Source organism: Anabrus simplex, chromosome 1 (assembly GCF_040414725.1).
Source record: "Anabrus simplex isolate iqAnaSimp1 chromosome 1, ASM4041472v1, whole genome shotgun sequence".
Taxonomy (NCBI): domain Eukaryota; kingdom Metazoa; phylum Arthropoda; class Insecta; order Orthoptera; family Tettigoniidae; genus Anabrus; species Anabrus simplex.
The window spans coordinates 564082975-564101286 of record NC_090265.1 but is presented as its reverse complement, the minus strand read 5'-3'; the positions used below and the strand labels follow the sequence as shown (position 1 = coordinate 564101286).

At 39.8% G+C, this 18312-nt stretch overlaps 1 protein-coding gene across 1 annotated transcript in view; it reads left to right on the top strand.

Annotated features, from left to right (window-relative positions):
* The window catches only part of LOC136857148 (phenoloxidase-activating factor 2), an 87714-nt gene that overhangs the window by 43115 nt on the left and 26287 nt on the right, over window positions 1-18312 (top strand). Inside the window, exon 2 of the mRNA XM_067135566.2 lies at window positions 12578-12827. Coding sequence (XP_066991667.1) covers window positions 12583-12827 — 245 coding nt within the window. The 5' untranslated portion in view covers window positions 12578-12582. The remainder of the gene's footprint in view (window positions 1-12577; window positions 12828-18312) is intronic.

Sequence of the window (18312 nt, the reverse complement as noted above, 5' to 3'; positions counted from 1 at the left end):
CCACTTTTGTTATGTAGAGGAAGGTTAATAAAATTTATTTATGCCAGAATTAAAGTTTCGAGAATTTCATCCATTTACCAAAAACTGTGTCCCAGGTCCCCTTGAGCGAAGTGGTTGAGTGAGGGTATGTTGTCTCATTTTCACTTGTCTTTGTCTCGCAAATCATATTTTGCGACCACTGATATAGATACTGAAGTAAAATGACAGGATACGACGAGATACCAGTGAATTTGCGCTGACCGCTCACTTCCTGTCTTCTTGGCTGATTTATACTTCCGTTAAAGCTCTTGCTGTGGTCAACGCAACCATCCAGGTAGTGATACTTCATTTTACTGGACATCTGTATTTTACACTGACTGTACGATCTAAAAGGAGGAAGTCTTAACTGCTCCGGGATTAAATTCCATAATGGTTAACATTGGAGACGAGGGCTAATGTGTTTATCGTCCGATTTTCTGTTTATTACAAATGCTGTTGTGTATTGTCGTTGACGGGTTAGTATTTTGCAGCAGAAGAGGCAGAGCACATCTCAATTAACAATAGCCTATCAGTGCAATGTTATTGTGAAGTTTTCTCTTTCGGTGCGGTGATAATAGGCCAGACACTGTACAACAGCAGCAGTACTGCCATCTGGTGGAGATTAGTGGTAGCAGAGGAGATGGAGTGTAATATTATTTCTGGTCAGTTTCATGGGTAAGAAAGAACCTGTTGGCCATCACATTTTGTTTCATTCGGCTAGACTATGTTAGAGCACCCGAATACGACGAAATCCTTCAATCCCCTCTCGTCTCATGAATCTTCTTGCCGGGCTGAGTAGCTCAGACGGTAGAACGCTAACCTTTGGAATCCATCTTGCCACGTTCGATCCTGGCTCAGTCCGGTTGGTATTTGAAGGTGCTCAAATATGTTGGCCTCGCGTCAGTGGATTTGCTGGCTCGTTAAAGGACTCCTGCGGAACAGAATTCCGCGACCTCGGCGTCTCCGAAAATCGTAAATGTAATTAGTTGGACGTAAGATAACTTTTTTACAATTTGATTTACGTCTCACTGACATAAATTTTATGGTGACGATGGAATAGAGACAGGAAAGGCTTAGTAGACGCAAGGAAGCAGCCGTGAGCTTACGATACAGCCCCCAGCATGTGTCCGGTGTGAAAATCGGAAACCACGGAAAAACATCTTCAGGGTTGCAAACAGTGGAGCTAGAACCCATTATCTCCCGGATTCCAGTTCACAGCCGTGGGCCCCTAACCACACGGCCAACTTGCCCCGTAAACGTTTTCTATCTCATTTGGATCGCCATTTTAATTATCTTTTTGACCAGCACGAGCTGATGATAATGCAGTTTTGTAGCTCATAAAAAAATAACAACAAACATCATTGCCATAACTCGTTACAATGATTAACAGTTGGTGAATATCTCGTGTTATCGCAGCCTGTACGACAAAGGATGCTATGATGCACCAGTGAACCAAAACATTGTGGTTTCTCCAATGTTCATGACACAGGTTTGCATACAACATAATTTCTGAAGATATTTGGAATTTTGTGAAAAATGTAATGATTTCAAATATCTCGGACAATAAGGGTCTTAAATGATTGCAGTTTCACTGTGTTACCTAGTCTCTCTGATTCAACGCCAACGAAACAAAAGTTTTGTACTGTAACTTCGAAACGCTGTATATCATACTGTCTCTCGGGGCCCACTCGAGATAAAGGCGAGGTGTTTATCAAGTAGGCGTGAGTTACTCAGCATCACAGAGAGGCGAATCACTTTGTCAAATGTCTACTCATATGAAACCCTTTAATATCTCTAAAATTACTCGTCGGATTTGCAAAAATAAGCACATAATTGAACTTGTTCGATTTTTAGTTATTCTACTGGATGGAATTATAGTCCTATTTAAAAAAAACAGTTACTACCGGTTTCACGGTAATTATCTACATGATAAAAACGAATTGGACAGTGTTTTATTGAGCCCCTTAATGCAATTAAAACAGAATGTCTATTTTCAACGGGTTAGAATATAATTGAGGTGGATATCTTAGGCTGAATAACCCTGTATGTCAACATTTCAAAGAATCCCTGCATTGCGTCAAGGAGGATAAAACGTTTCCAGTCATAAACATAACAATCTTGTCAATATTTTGTCAAGAAACCTACATGAACTTGCTGATTCCTAGTCTTCTATCAGTAATATTATCAACACAGAACAATTAGGCAACCAGAAGTTATTTAGAACTCGGAGATGCACAACGATGGATAGTATGGCTCCAAAACAACCTATTAAGTGTCGTAAAATAGAGTAGTTACTTAAAGCTCGTACCCTAATCCAGACACTTCCTGAAAACCTGCCTTAATAGCCTCGTGAAGAAGCAATTAACACGCATTCCAGCTCTTATGTTTGAGCAATTGTTTTCTCCACCAGCTGTCCATGAGAACTCTATGGATGGCCATGGATTACCAATCGAACGTAAGAATTAGTGTTGAGAATTGCATGCAAAGTAAATTCCAAAATGTGAATACAAATACGAACGATTAAATGCCTAAATATGAACTACAGTACGCCCAAGTATCCTTATACAGGGTTAATCGCTTACAACTTTCACTCCAAATGCTTATGAAATGTAACTAAGGGTTCATAATTGTAACCCATACCAAGAATTTAATTATTATTACAATGTGTATGATTTTAAAAAGTTACATTTTCAAATGGAACAATTCCTTTGAGGTTAACAAAATAAAACTAAAATAGAAAGTCAATGGTGGTGGGATTTTTCTCCTCAGAATTCTAGTACCAGTAGTTAACGAGCTATCGTAGTTTGAAAATTGTAAATACAGGTAGTTGTGTGTTCCATGTGTCAGCACTGACGTAAGAAACAAATGAATAAACAAATTATGTGGATTCTGAAGAACAAGAAAGAGAATTTTGACTTCTCTTCAAAATGACTACCACCAGCTTCACTACAAGCTTTCAGTATGCAATTTAAAGAGTAATGCACACGTTCTAACATTTCATCAGAAATTTCAGCACAAGCAGCAGTAACACGTAATTTCATATCTGGTTTAGTCGGTGTGTTCTTGTATAAAATAATACCGGTAATTTCATAGAAAAATGAAAACACAAATCCGATGGTTCATAGAAGTTCAATAGCATGTGGCTGAACTGGGTATCACATGAAACGAGATGATAGGGGCACTTTTCAGAAAAAAGATAAGGAGTTTTGGTGGTTTCCGGGAGAGTGTTCTTTCTCCAGAAAAAATATCTAAAGGGGTCAAATCTGGTAAGCGCGACGGCCAAGGTACAGGTCCCCTTCGTTTAATCCAACGATTTTGAAACAATCGGTGAAGACAAGCTGCAGCACGTCGAGCAGTAAGCGCTGGACAGCAGTCATGCTGATACAGGTTTGTCCTAGTTTGCCGTGGAACGTCTTCTAACATATATGGAAGTTGGTCAGTTAAGGAGGTAGAGAGATTTTCTAGAATCTATTGTTCTGCCGAACTTCTTAATTTGTCGATTTTCCATCCAGGACATTCTGAACATCCTCCGCTACCACCATATGTCAAAGGCTGCAATCCTTCTCTCAGCTTTACAGTGTGTCGAAGTCTCTCTTCCATGTCTGTCACAGACACCAGTGTCTTCAAGATGGCAATACGTAGCGAGTTAACAGACTTCTAACGTGGTATGATCATCGGCGGACGGCGCGTGGGACATAGCTCATAGCATTGCGGAGATTACACGCGAATTCGGGTTTCCGAGGTCAGCAGTGTCGAAGGTGGATCCTCAATACCGCAGAGACAATGTTACTACCCGCGTAAACTGCCACACGGGAAGACCGCAGGTGTTGAACGAAACATCACGTCGCCTCCCCAGAACTATACTGGGTGCTGGACGGGCTACTGCGAGTCGGATCACCGCCCAGTTAAATGTTGAGAGTCAGGAACCCATTCCTACCAGGACTGTACGGAGGCAAATGCACCGCATGGGCTTCACCAGCCGACAACATATTCGTCTCTTTGCTGACACCTCGATACAGAGCTCAACGACGTGTATGAGCCCTTAAACATAGTCAATGGACCACAGAACAGTGGCGGTGCGTGTTATAGTCCGATGAAACCCGGTTCCAGTTGTACCCAGCTAATGGGCGCGTGAGTGTGTGGCGATGCCCTATAAAGCTATGGCTCCTGCGTGTCAACAAGGTTGTGTCCAGGTCGAGGTGGCTCACTTCACCTGTGGGCGGCAATTAGGCCCCATTGTCCGGCTGCAGGGAGCACTGACAGGTGCAAGTTTTGTGGACATTCTTTCAGACCATCTGCATCCCTTTCTGGCCCTAGAGTACTCAGATGGAGATGCCATGTTTCAACAGGACAATGCGCCATGTCACCGCTCTGTTGTGGCACGCAAGTGGTTGGAGGATCACTCCAGTGAAGTTACGACCACGGATTGGCTCTCCAGATCCCCCGATCTTAATCCAATCGACCATTTATGGGATGCGTTCAATGCTGGTGTACGCTCCATGAACCCCGCACCAACTACGCTAGACACTGTATGTAGCAGTGCAAGATGCGTGTGTCCAGATCCCTCCAGAACGATTCCAACACTTTGTAGAGTCGATGCCTCATCGTATTGCTGCCGTTTTGAGGCCTCGCGGAGGAACAACTCGTTAATTGCATGTTTTCCAATGACTTTTGGCAACTCAGTGTATTCTGAGGTGCTTGTCTGTACTATTTGAGGTGAAGATATTACGCTTCTTATTAAAGGCATTCTTAGCCTAATTTATTCGGATTAAAATCTCACTCTTTGCCCTCCCATCTGATTCTATTCTACTCCCGAGGCATGTGAAATCCATGTTCTCCATCTACTCCGTGGCCAGCGTGCAGTATTACCTATCTAAAAATAAATCTTAGTGTTTTCCTTCGTTTCGATCATCCTTGTACTCCAGGACTTACAAATGTTCTCAGCGTATTCTCTCCTCCAAATTATACACATTACTGCATATACGAATAATTTATTTATATATATTTCCAATAACTAAAGTCGATCCATCTAGCAAGATTTACATACCATGCGCAAGAACTGAAAAGTGTAAAAAATTACTCAAGTCCTTTCTTATAGCATTAGAATTGCAAACGTATTTTTTATTAAAGTCGGATTTATATGTCGTCTTCCGTATTGAATGACGAATGTCCACTTGTGGTTGCCCTTGTTTCTTTGATAGATGTTGGTGTTGCCCATAACAGCCTCAAGTCATTTACATGAAACAAAAATTTACAATAGAACCCAGTTTCTTCGGTTTAAAGGGGACTTGCTCCTATCCGAGTGACAAAGTGCAGAAAATTTGCAAATGATAGAAATAAGTTCATATGCTTGTTATTGAATAAGCGTAGGCCAAAATACTTACCTGAATTTAACAATAAATGCAAGTACAGTACTGTGGTATAAATTAGACTTCATTTTGAGTGTGTAGGATGCTCGAAGGGAAACTCTTGCCTATAACAAAGAAATATCCACTCTGACAGAACCCTAGATTCGAAAGGATTATCCACAAAAGAGAGTATTCTTTTGTTTCAAAATAGATTGATCAGGTACCCACACCTACTTTTTAACGGACTAGCATAACAAAGTAGCATTCTTAAAATAACTACTTTACTTCGAGAGGATTTCATTGACAAAACGAAATTCATTAATTCTAAAATGATTCACTTTAATTCCTGAGAATGCCATAACAATCGTGGTTGCATTAACGATACATCAGTTTGTCAATGAAAGCTTCATAAATGTTCACTCATTGTGATCGGGCTTAAGGACGTAGGCTGTATCGTTCATGAGGGAGTCCATAGACTGTGACGAAGGAAATACAAGACGTTTAGATATCGCTGCGTACACAGTCGTTGCTGGACCTGCATTCATTATAGATTCAACAATCTGATTCGAATCCCATTCGAACCAACCTATGGAATTGGACGAAGAGGAAAAGTGCGTACAATCTGACCGTCGCTTATTACCTCGGAAAATGTACGTTCAAGAGAATTTGAGTCTCGAACTTACGGTAGCAACACCTTCCGAAGGTTGCATATCGCTAAGTATTACGAAGAAAGTGACCCTCACAGCCTTACAGGATCTATTGCATTACTCAGGCACCACCCAAATCAATGGCTTCGTCTATTTCAAGCCACAAGAAGCGACACTACATTGAACGTCTAGAAACCTCCATTGCCGGATATAAATATGGCACTTTCTGCACTTTTGTATGATTGTTGAAAGGAGAGATTTGTGGATGTACTTTTAAATTGCGGATATTTCATTTTAATTAATATTTTGCAAACATTAAACTTTGTCCAACGCGGCAGCCGGTAATTGCGGGAAGTAAATAAATAAAAATGCAAACATGTATTTATGTTGGGTATTCAGCCCGAAGGTTGGTTTGATCCTCCATAGCTCTGCCAACAGCTGTCATAGATATCCTAGGCGTCACTGAAGAGGCATAAATGATTTCGGTAGTTTTGCGTTGCTTTCCTCACTGGGCCAGAAGTTGATATTACGTATCAGTCAGTCAAGCCCACTAAAATGAACAGACCCCACGAGCGATATTTTCATACCATTCATAACAGGGACTGGCTGCATAAGGAATGGTAATACTAACATCGCTCATGTCTCAGTCACTTTCATATCGTCAAAGCCAAGGATGAGATTAAGACAGGTGAATGAAAGTAACACACTTATTCTGTCCCATACCAGAAGACATAGTGCACTGTAAACACTACATCTCGCCATCAGAGGCATAACGTAGACATATATCTACATTGTGATCCGGATAAACGGAATTCTGGAGTAATCTAAATTCCTTGTATTTTCCCTACCATCATTGTTACCATGCTATCCACTGGATACTGACAGCATGTCCATTCATTGTCGCTCGTTAGTTGAACGTTAGTCCAGAGCTAATTGTCGACGACGTTCTCAGACTCCTGTTCGCTAGCCCCACCACTGGAGAGAAGGAAGCTCTGCGGTTAACGCAAGGAAAGACCTACCCATGATTTGCGGTCTTGCGACCGTTTTGTTTATTCCGTAAACAGGATCCGCTATGATTTATCTTAAGCATCAAAATCAGAGGCTGATCGAGTATAGTAAGACTATTAGAAGTGCGTAAGGCTATTTGCATATCCTCTTAATCGTTGAATGTTTAATAGTTTCAAATAAAAGTTGACACCCGCGCAGGATCAACGTCCAATGCGTAATACTCACTTTCTATGCTTAATGTTGCCGGATTAAATCTTACGTCGCCGGGCCAAGTGGCTCACAGTTGAGGTGCTGGCCTTCTGACCCCAACTTGGCAGGTTCGGTGCTGACTCAGTCCGGTGGTATTTGAAGGAACTCAAATATATCACGCTCGTGTCGGTAGATTTAGTGGCAAGTAAAATAACACATGCGGAACTAAATTCCGACACATCGGCGTCTCCAAAAGCCGTGAAAGTAGTAACACGTAAAAACAAATAACATTAACCTTTAGGCCAGTCAGTTGGCATTCAAGAGTGCTAAATGGGGGGGATTCATTTCAGCAGATATAATTAAAATTTACAATGGTTTTACGTCTTAACTAGTATTACGGTTTTCGGAGATGCAGAGTAGCCAGAACTGTCCCGCATGAGTTCTTTCACATGCCAGTAAATATACATATAAGAGGCTGGCGTATTTGATAACCACTCCATTGAGCCGGAATCGAACCCATCAACTTGGGCTCGGAAAGCTGGTGTTCTACCGTCTGATCCACCCTACCGGCTCAGTAGATTTACCAACACTTTCAAGAACACTTAGAGCCTCCGCGGCTCAGGTGGCAGCCGCCGGTCTCTCGCCGTTGGGTTCCGTGGTTCAAATCCCGATCACTCCAAGTGAGAGATGTGCTGGACAAACGGAGACGGAACCGGTTTTTCTCCGGGTACTTCGGTTTTCCCCGTCATCTTTCATTTCATCATTTCATCTCGTCTGTCAGTCACTAATCATTGCCTCAGAGGAGTGCTACGGGCTTCGGCAGACGGCACAATTCCTATCCCCGCCATTAGATGGGAGTTTCAGTCACTCTATTCCTGACGTGGTCAAATGACTGGAAACAGGCTGTAGATTTTTCAAGAACTCTTTTTCAGTGCAAAATGCCTGCATTTCGGTGCGTCTCTTAAAATCTACAGCAGTTACGGATTATTATCATTATTATCATTATTATTATTATTATTATTACTATTATTATTATTAATAATAATAATTTTTTTTAACATTTGCTTTAGGGCGCACCGACACAGATAGGTCTCGTGACGATGATGGATTAGGAAAGAGCTAGGAGTGAGAAGGAAGCGACCTTGGCCTTAATTTGCCTGGTGTGAAAGTGGGGAATCACGGAGTACCATCTTCAGGGTTGCCGACAGTGAGGTTAAGTTGTACGAGTTTAGAAGTGAGACAAAAGGGATCATAATTGATCGGAGAAATGTTTGCGTTGAGGATTGTGCATTTTGCGTATACAATGTGTTCCCAAAAATGTGAGGAAATAATGGGGGATGGTAGTACGCCAAAACACACAGTCCCAAAAAACATATGCCTTACGATCGATGGATCGATCGATGTCACAATTAGATTGCAGCTTGGAGCAGAAATGGATATTCCCGTCATGCTTTCCTCATTTCTACACATGCTCTCCATATAGCATTGACCTTGCAAGTGATCGACACTACAAATGCCGCCAATCTGAAAAGTCCATGGTTCAGAGCATTCTAGGCAGTACCGGCAACCGTAAGTCTCTTGGGTGACTTCTGGCATTCACGGAAACTTTTAATTTGCTCTAGCATTTTTCGTATTTTATTTTAGTTACCATAGTATTGTTCGGAACAGTTGAAATAACCAACCTGATCTGGGTTTAACGTCACTGTGGTTCTCAGACATTAACTTATAGTGCATACTGCAAACATGTTTCAGATGTGAAATCGTAATATAGAAAACTTCTTTTGTTTTACAAAAATAATAGAAATTTTGGTCGTATTCACAAGCATTCGCTCTGTTGAAAAACCATAATACATTGTACCACGTAAATTTTCGCTCAGTTAAACTAACTCTACTTAACAGAATAAGAGTACTATAGGAGTGTGAAATCGCTCATGTAATCCCCTCCCTAACTGGTACCTCATTAAGTACGGGACCTCTCGTCTCGCCCGTAGAAGTGAGACAGGTGTTACGTAAGACTGTAATCTGTGAAGAGCATCACTTTCCCAGAGGAGGCATACGCTCATCTTCAGCTACCGCTTCAAGCTACGAAGGTCGCAAACATTTTGCAATCTTACTAACCTTACTAGTACCCCTCTCATCGGTAAATCACAAGTGCTTTGTGTCCCTACTTTGTTACTGTCTGACAAGTCTTGAAATCACACTTCCACTGAAGTTTAAACATGGGTCCTATTATCTTCTAAATATGAAACGTCAGAAGACTAAAATATTTCTGGAGTTGATTTAGTACATATTCAGCGAAACAGAATACATCTTCCTCAGTACAGGTCATGACCAGAGTAAGGATTTTGATGACCTAAACATGTTTAAAAAGTGAACCATAAAATGACATCAAAAATCCAGTAAAATAATCCAAAAACTTAAAATGTCATAAATTTTAAATGAAATTCTACACTTAATTGACGAATATTTGTTATAGACATTATAAGCTTCCGGGCTTTTGTCATGCAGAAAGCAGCGCAAAATTCTTTACCTTTCGCGGAGAACTTCGTCCGTGCCTTCAGAATAAAATCTCGACTCACGAGGAAGACTTGTATCTCCTGAAAAGTGGACTTCTCAAAGAAGTGGTGAACAAATTTTCTTTATCCACCTGATTGGCAAAGCGTTGTGAAGATTCTTAAGTCTCCCTGTATTCATCCTCACTGAAAGTTGTGATAAAACCTAATACCACACGCGTAAATGCTTCAAAATCCTCAAACATGTAAGAAAATGACTCAAAAAAGTATAAAAATAGTGTAATAAATTCCATAAAATTACCAAGTTATGACGTATGATTTTAGAAAATGACCTAAAAATACAAAATACCGGGCGAGTTGGCCGTGCGCTTAGAGGCGCGCGGCTGTGAGCTTGCATCCGGGAGATAGTGGGTTCGAATCCCACTGTCGGCAGCCCTGAAGATGGTCTTCCGTGGTTTCCCATTTTCACACCAGGCAAATGCTGGGGCTGTACCTTAAGGCCACGGCCGCTTCCTTCCAACTCCTAGACCTTTCCTATCCAATTTTCGCCATAAGACCTATCTGTGTCGGTGCAACTTAAAACCCCTAGCAAAAAAAAAAAAAAAATACAAAATGGCAAAAATGACCTAATAATAAATCCACATTTCTACAATGTGGGAACTATGATCGGGCTTTCTGTACAAGTTAACAATCTCTGTTGCGAACCAATTAAAAGATGACATATCATCAAAATGACGATCATGACGGGCGCTTTGGAAATGGAAAGTAACCTCGACATTGTGCAGGATAGTGGTTAGCACGTCTATACGGAAATTTAGATCAGCAGCTACTATGGCCGTATCAGAATGTGTCGTCTGTTCCAGGGCAACTGGAATTTGTTCTATTATGCCACTGTAAGTTATCTCCGGCTGAAAGTACATACACATGACACACACAATTTTGCCCTTATCACCATGGCCCTATTTTTTATATGTAAAACCTCGAATGGTGCCAGATGAGGCTTCAGCATGCATGTAATTCCTCCGTTGGGTCTTCATCCAATACTTTGCTTGCCAGAACATTCATAGTACATGCTTTCAAAGTCTCTGTAAACAAAACTGTCATATTATTCTAACATACTATCTGGTATGACTTGGGTAATACTTGCTAGACCTTCTGCATTCCACAATAAAGTTTTTAAGGTTATTCCTACCCTAAAATCATCTTGATCATCAGGTAAACTACCTGAAGATGTTTATGCTTAGGTGTACGAAAAGGCCGTACGGAGATTCCTTTCGACCAGAACTCGGCCCATTGTAGATACTGGAAAAGTATTCCGAATTTAAAAGCTTAGTTTAACCCCAGGATTCTCAATTCTTCACAATGTGTAACTTTCTCTATACCTTTCTTTGAGAGAGAATTTACAAATTATCAGAGATAGATTGTTGTGACAGTCATCCTACATATAACGAGGCATTTCGTATGCCGGCCAGTATTATTGTATCTTGTGAGTCTTTGGTCCCTATGGTCATCTTCTGTCGTTCATAACAATATTAAAGCAGTCTGGCTCGTGGTTACCTACGGATGCTCCTTGCTGTGATTAATATTTCTTGTTGAAAATCCTGCTGATGTTACTTGATAGACTTCTACTTTTTTGTATTCCCTCTATATGAAAATTTCCTGTTATTTTTCGTTAACTAATATGGAATAATGTGTGTAAGTAGTATCTTGTTGTCGTAGCCTATTGGTGGTATCGGAGCTTTCGTCTTCCCTTTTCTATTAACTGATGAACTATGTAATAGTTTGTCCATCTCCTGTTGTAATCCTTCTGTTATTTCCACTTTATTGTTTAGCTCCTCGCATGCATTTCTTAATCTTTTGTTTTATTGTGTTTTCCAGGTAATTGGTTAAGAAATAAAGTATCTCATTTTGTTGTTATTGTTGTTCAAGTTGGTGAACATGACTTCTTGTGTTCTCTTCAGCAGTATAGGTTTACACTCCCCACCCAAGTTAGTTTACTACCTTTCCTCTTTATCGCTTGATAATCTCCAGCCATCAATCCAACACAATCTGTATGCTGCCATTTACTACAGTTTTATCATATTGCTGTATTACAAGTAGACACCATATTTATATGCTTTATAAATCACAAATATAAGCATGAATCTATGATGCAAAAAGTGGTGAAATATGCATTTAAGAATGCACTAATCTCAAATGTAAATATGCATGTTTATGCACTGTCAAACTTAATAACTTCCCCAGTTTCACCTTCAAACGCATTTCCTTGACGGTTTTGAAGGTCTGCATATCGGCAAACAAAATATGTATGCATACAAATCCTGTGCACGTATTACTTTGTTATTACAAATATCATAACACCCACGTGCCTATTCGTTTTATGTCTTTGTCTATATATTTTGTTCCGTTACTCATCATTCTGTTTGTTGCTTAATTTGTACTCCACCTTAAAACAGCACCATTGTTCTTCCAAGTAATAAACCCTTGATTAGCCCGAAAGTGAACATTTCATCCTAGACAGTCAATTGACTACCCGATTCGATTCACGTAGTGGTGAGCTTGCATTCGGGAAATGTTGGGTTCGAATCCCACCGTTGGCACTTGTGAAGATTTTTTCCCAATTTCCCCTCCAGGCAAGTGTTAGGGCTGTACCATAATTAAGGCCATAGGTTCTACCTTCCTATTCCAAGCCCTTTACCATCATTACGTCGTCGAAAACCTTCATTCTGTATTTGCCCATGTTACTAGATCAGTAAATCTCCTACAGCTTTCATATAACTTTCAAAACCTTCTACAGCAACCTATTATTTTTGTACTTCTCGCTCTCTACAAATTCTCACCTTACTTCTTTCAGCTGCAATGTCGATCATCACGCTGGTGTTTTGTGGAGCCCTGCTCGTCTCCTATGTCCAAGCCCAGGGCCAATCGTTGGATGAGATGTTGGACCAGTTTGGAGGATCTCAAGGTTCCCAAGGTCAAAATCAGCAAGGGCAAAGTGGCACCGGAGAAACTGCGCGAGATCCCTTGGATTGTACCTGCGTTCCGTATTACCAGTGCCAAAATGGTACAGTTATCCAGAATGGTGTGGGGCTCATAGACATCAGGTAACTAACAACCACCTTGTTCTTTAAATCTTTCCTAGGACCATATTTAGAATAGAATAAGATTTATTTTGACCGGCAAGATTAAGGCCATTAGGCCCTCTCTTCTATTTTAATCAGATAATACAACATTTACATGTGCAATATTTAATGAAACTCAAACTTCTCACAACCAGGCCAACTAAGAACATATTATTATTATTATTATTATTATTATTATTATTATTATTATTATTATTATTATTATTATTATTATTGTTACCGCTTTTTTGTGGTAGGTAGAGGTGAAAGAAGGTGCGGGTGTGAACGGGTCTCAAACTACGAAATTAATGTAAAATTTAACAAGGTTACATTCTCTTTCCAAAATTCAGAAATAACACGAAAGACAGGTACAGAGTAGCAAGGCAATAAAAGTACAATTACAATATTTACAGGATTTAGGCTTCGAGCCCCAACCTCATAATTCTTGAGCAATTAGCCCAGTTTTACCCCAAACACAAGTTTCAACAGAGGGGCAGAAAACCCCATTCATGCCTAGGAGCACTTGCTCCAAATTACACAGTAAGGCCTCCTTGAGGCGCGCAGAAAACAAAATTTTCAAGAAAGAGCAACTTGCTCTCAAATTTTAGGCCTGTCAAAGGCCACACCTAATTCCACCTTCAAGCTGTCCTCTAAGGACATATACACAGGGGTAAAATACCCAACCTACTGAGGTCTATTAAATGAGAAGAAGGTTAAATACATGACCTCTAAAATACAAATTTGAGAGGAGGCGATCTGTACTCCTAATGCATTTGTTTAAAAACCTAATCTGGCTCTAGGCCACTAATGCAAGGGCTAATCCCATACTACAGAGGTGACTTTAGAAAAGAACAATTTACTTTACATTAAGGAAGAATCGGTTGTGAGAAATAAGTTCACCTCAAAACAAAATGAGTGGGAGCTCGAGAGGGTTAAGCACTCTCTATCCCAAGATGTAGCTTTAAAAGATAATAGATGCTAAGAGTAGTTACATTTTAGGAAAAGGTTACATGGTAGAGACGCTTCGGATCCGCCCCGAGAGTTAAACTGCTGAGCTAGCAAGAAAAGAAGTTATTAAAAGGCCATTACCTTGGAGTAGAACTGCTCCCCGAAGAAAGAGGTGCTTCCCTCCCCCTGCTATGTACTTTACACACTGAAAGATGGTACTGAAGTGGCGCAGAGACCCTAAAATCAGCAGTTTATATACTCTCGCGGAAAGTTCGAGGCGTTTCAGGAAGGAAAACACCCGCCCACAATCATTTTATTGGTGGATAAAGAAAACCCCTACACAATATGAAGAAGAAACACATTATTGGTGGAAAATTAATTAAAGAAATTCGGGATTGGCTAAATTCAAAACAAGGGGAAAGAAAGGGTTAATATTGCCGACTTAAACAATGACTGAAAGAAATTTAGCAAAGAACAAACTTTTGAAATTAAATTTTCTCCAAAAAAAAACAGTTCTTTCACTTCGCACTAGGGTGCACCGTTGTAGTTCTTCAATAGTGTCCTCTAGAAGAGAAAGTTCAAACTTCTTACTACAAGCAAAACAAAATTACATCGAAAACAACACAGTTCAGAAACTTCAAAATTTCCAAGTAGTGGCATCTTCAGGGTAACTTGAAAATTAACACATAAAACAAAGTTCAGACTTCTTCCAGTAGGGGAGTTTCAACTGGCGCAAGGTTTAAATAAGCAGCGTGGAGGTGTACCGCCCGGTACAATTATTATTATTATTATTATTATTATTATTATTATTATTATTATTATTATTATTATTATTATTATTATTATTCGTCACTATGTTACACTCTTGTTGAAACACGGAATAAATAAAGAAACAAGCTAAGCTTTGACCTCATTTTATTTTGAGGATTCACATAGTGTTTTTTCATAATTAGCTATTATCAGAGATAAACCAAAATGACCACATTAATTTAAAACTGAAGAAGTTGTCAGTGAAAAACTTCAAACGTATTTCATACTTATTTTTAAAAATGTATTTTAAAAATCTATGTAAATGTGCCTGTTAATTTCACGGTGGTACATTCTGTATATAGGGACCTCTGCTCTCATACGAAGTGAAGAAGTTGCCCTTTTTTGCTTTACTTTTAGGTACATCATAATTCATGCAAAATATTGGAATGGCATTTGAAAAGCTGTAACCAATCGAATTTCACTAAATCATTCTTTATCACACAGTTATGAAACCATCAATGATGATTTACGTAAGGGCCAAATTTCAAGAAAATTCCTCTAATAGTTGCGGAGGAGAGGAATATGTTCTGAAATGCAATTGTTACGTATGAAAACTCTACTTCAACAATGTTAAGGGCAGCCTATCTGGCTGGTCCCGCCCACGGGTTTCCCCGTTCAGACTCGGAACAGTGAGCAAGAGCTGCATGTGAACTAGAATCTCTTCCTAATGTCGCATGGTGTCCGCGGAAGGAGGGGGGGCGTGGGGGAGAGTGGAGGTGGGGGCGTGGTCTACATTCTGTTATGAACATTCACTTTGTGAAAAGTGAAATAAAATATATTCTTCCTAAACACGTGTTTTTTAAAGTGGACTCATACTTTTGTGGAAAGTTAGCTGTCTTCCTTGTATAATAAGAAATACAAAGCGAAGTTTCACTAAACTAATTGGTACCCCCAGAGGTGCAATTTTTAAAATTTTGATACGCTTTGTGCTTGAAATTTTAGTGTTTATAAATGATCGAAAACTGAAGTTGTAAACTTACATTTCTGAACCTATTCACAGTATTACTATCAGTAGCGTAGCCAGGATCGGCCGATGAGGGTGGGGGTGGGTGGTAAGTTACAAAATGATATGACACAATGAAGGTGCGTGTGTGGTGCATGCTTTGTCATTATAAGGGCACTTACAGGTTAATTATGTTGATGTTCAGATTGCAAAACACTACAAAATCTTACATTAAAATACATTAAAATACAGAACAAGAACAGTACGATAAAGGTCAACAAGTTTTACATCGAATGGTATGTTAAGTTTACGATCTAAAACCCAACTTTAGAGACTTCTTAGAAAATACATTCAACAGATGTGTCGGTTCTATAATTGTCTGTGAATGTTTATTTAGTTTGTAAGTTTTTCTTTTTTGTAAAATTTCCATGGGGGCTTCTAACCCCTGTAACCCCCTCTCGCCTTGTCTACGCCCCTGATTACTAGAAATTAGTCAGTCTTAATAATGTGCAGTTTCTTGAAAGGGGAGGAATTGAGAGAAAAAATCAACCTATATGAATAGTCTAGTATAATGTAATTGGTGAATATAAACACCTTTGTTTCTTGACTACCACTTCAGTAGCAACTGAACAAGTGTTGAACATCAAACATAATATAGACGCAGTCTCTAAGGTTACGCGTTACTGTTCGTATATCTACAGTTTGTGTGCTTTGTTTGCCAACAAACGTCATTACATTCTCAATGCCACTAAGAAGACTAGGTTGTTTCAGCGACAAATTTACAAGATGATTTTCCATGTATAAGAAAGTTTAAAGGCAAGGGAATGCTAATGAATCAGTTTTTAGTAAGTGCAGTGTCATTTAAATCCATCTCTCGTGATGGAAGATCTGACAAAGAATCATATAGAAATATAATTTTTTTAAATTCTATTCAGACACTGTTTGACCTTTGGAAAGCTTACTCCTGTAAAATCTGAGTGTTTGGAATCGGTCGCAAGTGATGTTACGTCTGCTTTAAATGCAGTGAAACACAATCACAATTTTAATTCTGTGAACTGCCAGTCTATAATTGTTAGAGAAGTACCATTCGCAAGAAAGAAATTCACACCCACCCGTCAATAAATAAATAAATAAATAAATAAATAATCAGTGGACTGCAGGAATGTTTAACGTCCCAAAAATGACGGAAAATACAGGTACTCGGTTACTTTTCTTAGCCGACTTTATCACGCAGATTACGTAGATACTTCCCTCTTTGAATTGATATTTTCCACGATATTTTCGTGTCATTCTCGTGTTCATTTCATTTTTGAGGACTTGTTGATTATTTTATAGGTCTATTTGACATGTATTTGTCATTTAAATCCAAGTCTGATTAATAGAACTGCCATTGCCACAGGACTATCACCTAACATAAGCATACTCGGACAAAACATGACGACCTCGCCTCACACCGTAACTCTTCAGTGGCTCCTGCAATCTATTAGCGACTTATAGGATTTACTATGTCTACTGTAGCCGGAGTTGCCAAATCGTCTACTGCACTCCATACGACGAAAGGGTAAGACTGAAGATTTTGGAAGAATGTGATTTGGCAACGTCTCCACACCAACGATCACTGATAACCCGTTAACTCAGCAGGGTGCAGGCTGAGATTGATTGATAGGCTTTTATAAAACGCCTGACAGTGTAAATCAGGCATGTCAAGGTCGCGAGCTGACTGACAGCTCTGCGTTCATGAGAAACAGCTGTTCCGAGCGCAAGACCAGGACGTTATCAGACAGCGCAAGTCTGGAGGTGTGTACATTACACGTTCATAACTACGGTACTCCGTCCAATACATGTACATAGATTCTTTTATATAAGGACATTCATTATTAAACTAGCAAATGTAGCCGTGCTTCGCTACGGTATTCTGTCTTGTATACGGAGTTCTATGTAAGTTACTGCATATGCAGTGAGTAAGATCATATTAAATTGCGTATCTCTTAGCGCTATCCACGGTACAATCGGGGATGACCCCATATGCCGTCTCCGATGTAAGGTGCTCGTTACGGAAATTTAGAAAATGGCAGGCCACATTTCCTCTAGCCATTCCCAATCGAGTTCGGGAGTTTCCACATTAACGGCAGGCTCGCTTGCTAACTACCATTCACAATAGAGATGCCTAGTTTTCAATATAGGCCTCGTGCAAATGAAGCTACTTGGTACTCCTGGCGCCCCTAGTGGCGAGGAAAGGTGAACCTAGACGGGAGAGTAGCGAACGCACGTAGCAAGCAATCGTTAGTCTGGGCAGCATTTCCATTAATACGAGTAAGCTGATATGTGTTCAACAGGCAAAATGACTACAGTTATATGCGTGGGACTTGAGATTGTGAAATGGGACCCGGCTTTTTTCAGGGATTCTACCGTAAGGAAAGGACAGCAGTTGAATGACAGTCACCATATTTATCACGTAGACAAAAGAGTGGGAGAAATATCTGGCCTGTGTTTACCGGAGACAAATATTAATAAATCGCCGTATGTTGTGAAGATAAAAATGTTTGGTTGCATACTCCCATTTAATTCATTGCAACAATGTAAGTTTACAAGTAATAATATGAACTATGATCACAATGTAGTTGTCATGAAATTAAGCACCTTAGTCTCCTTTCAAAACAATACTCTTCAAAGACATTAACTATTAACACATTTTCTGTTTACAATTTATTTTAAGGTAGACTCCGACAGATGTCGGATATCTGGGAACTGTAAATGTAAGGCGGC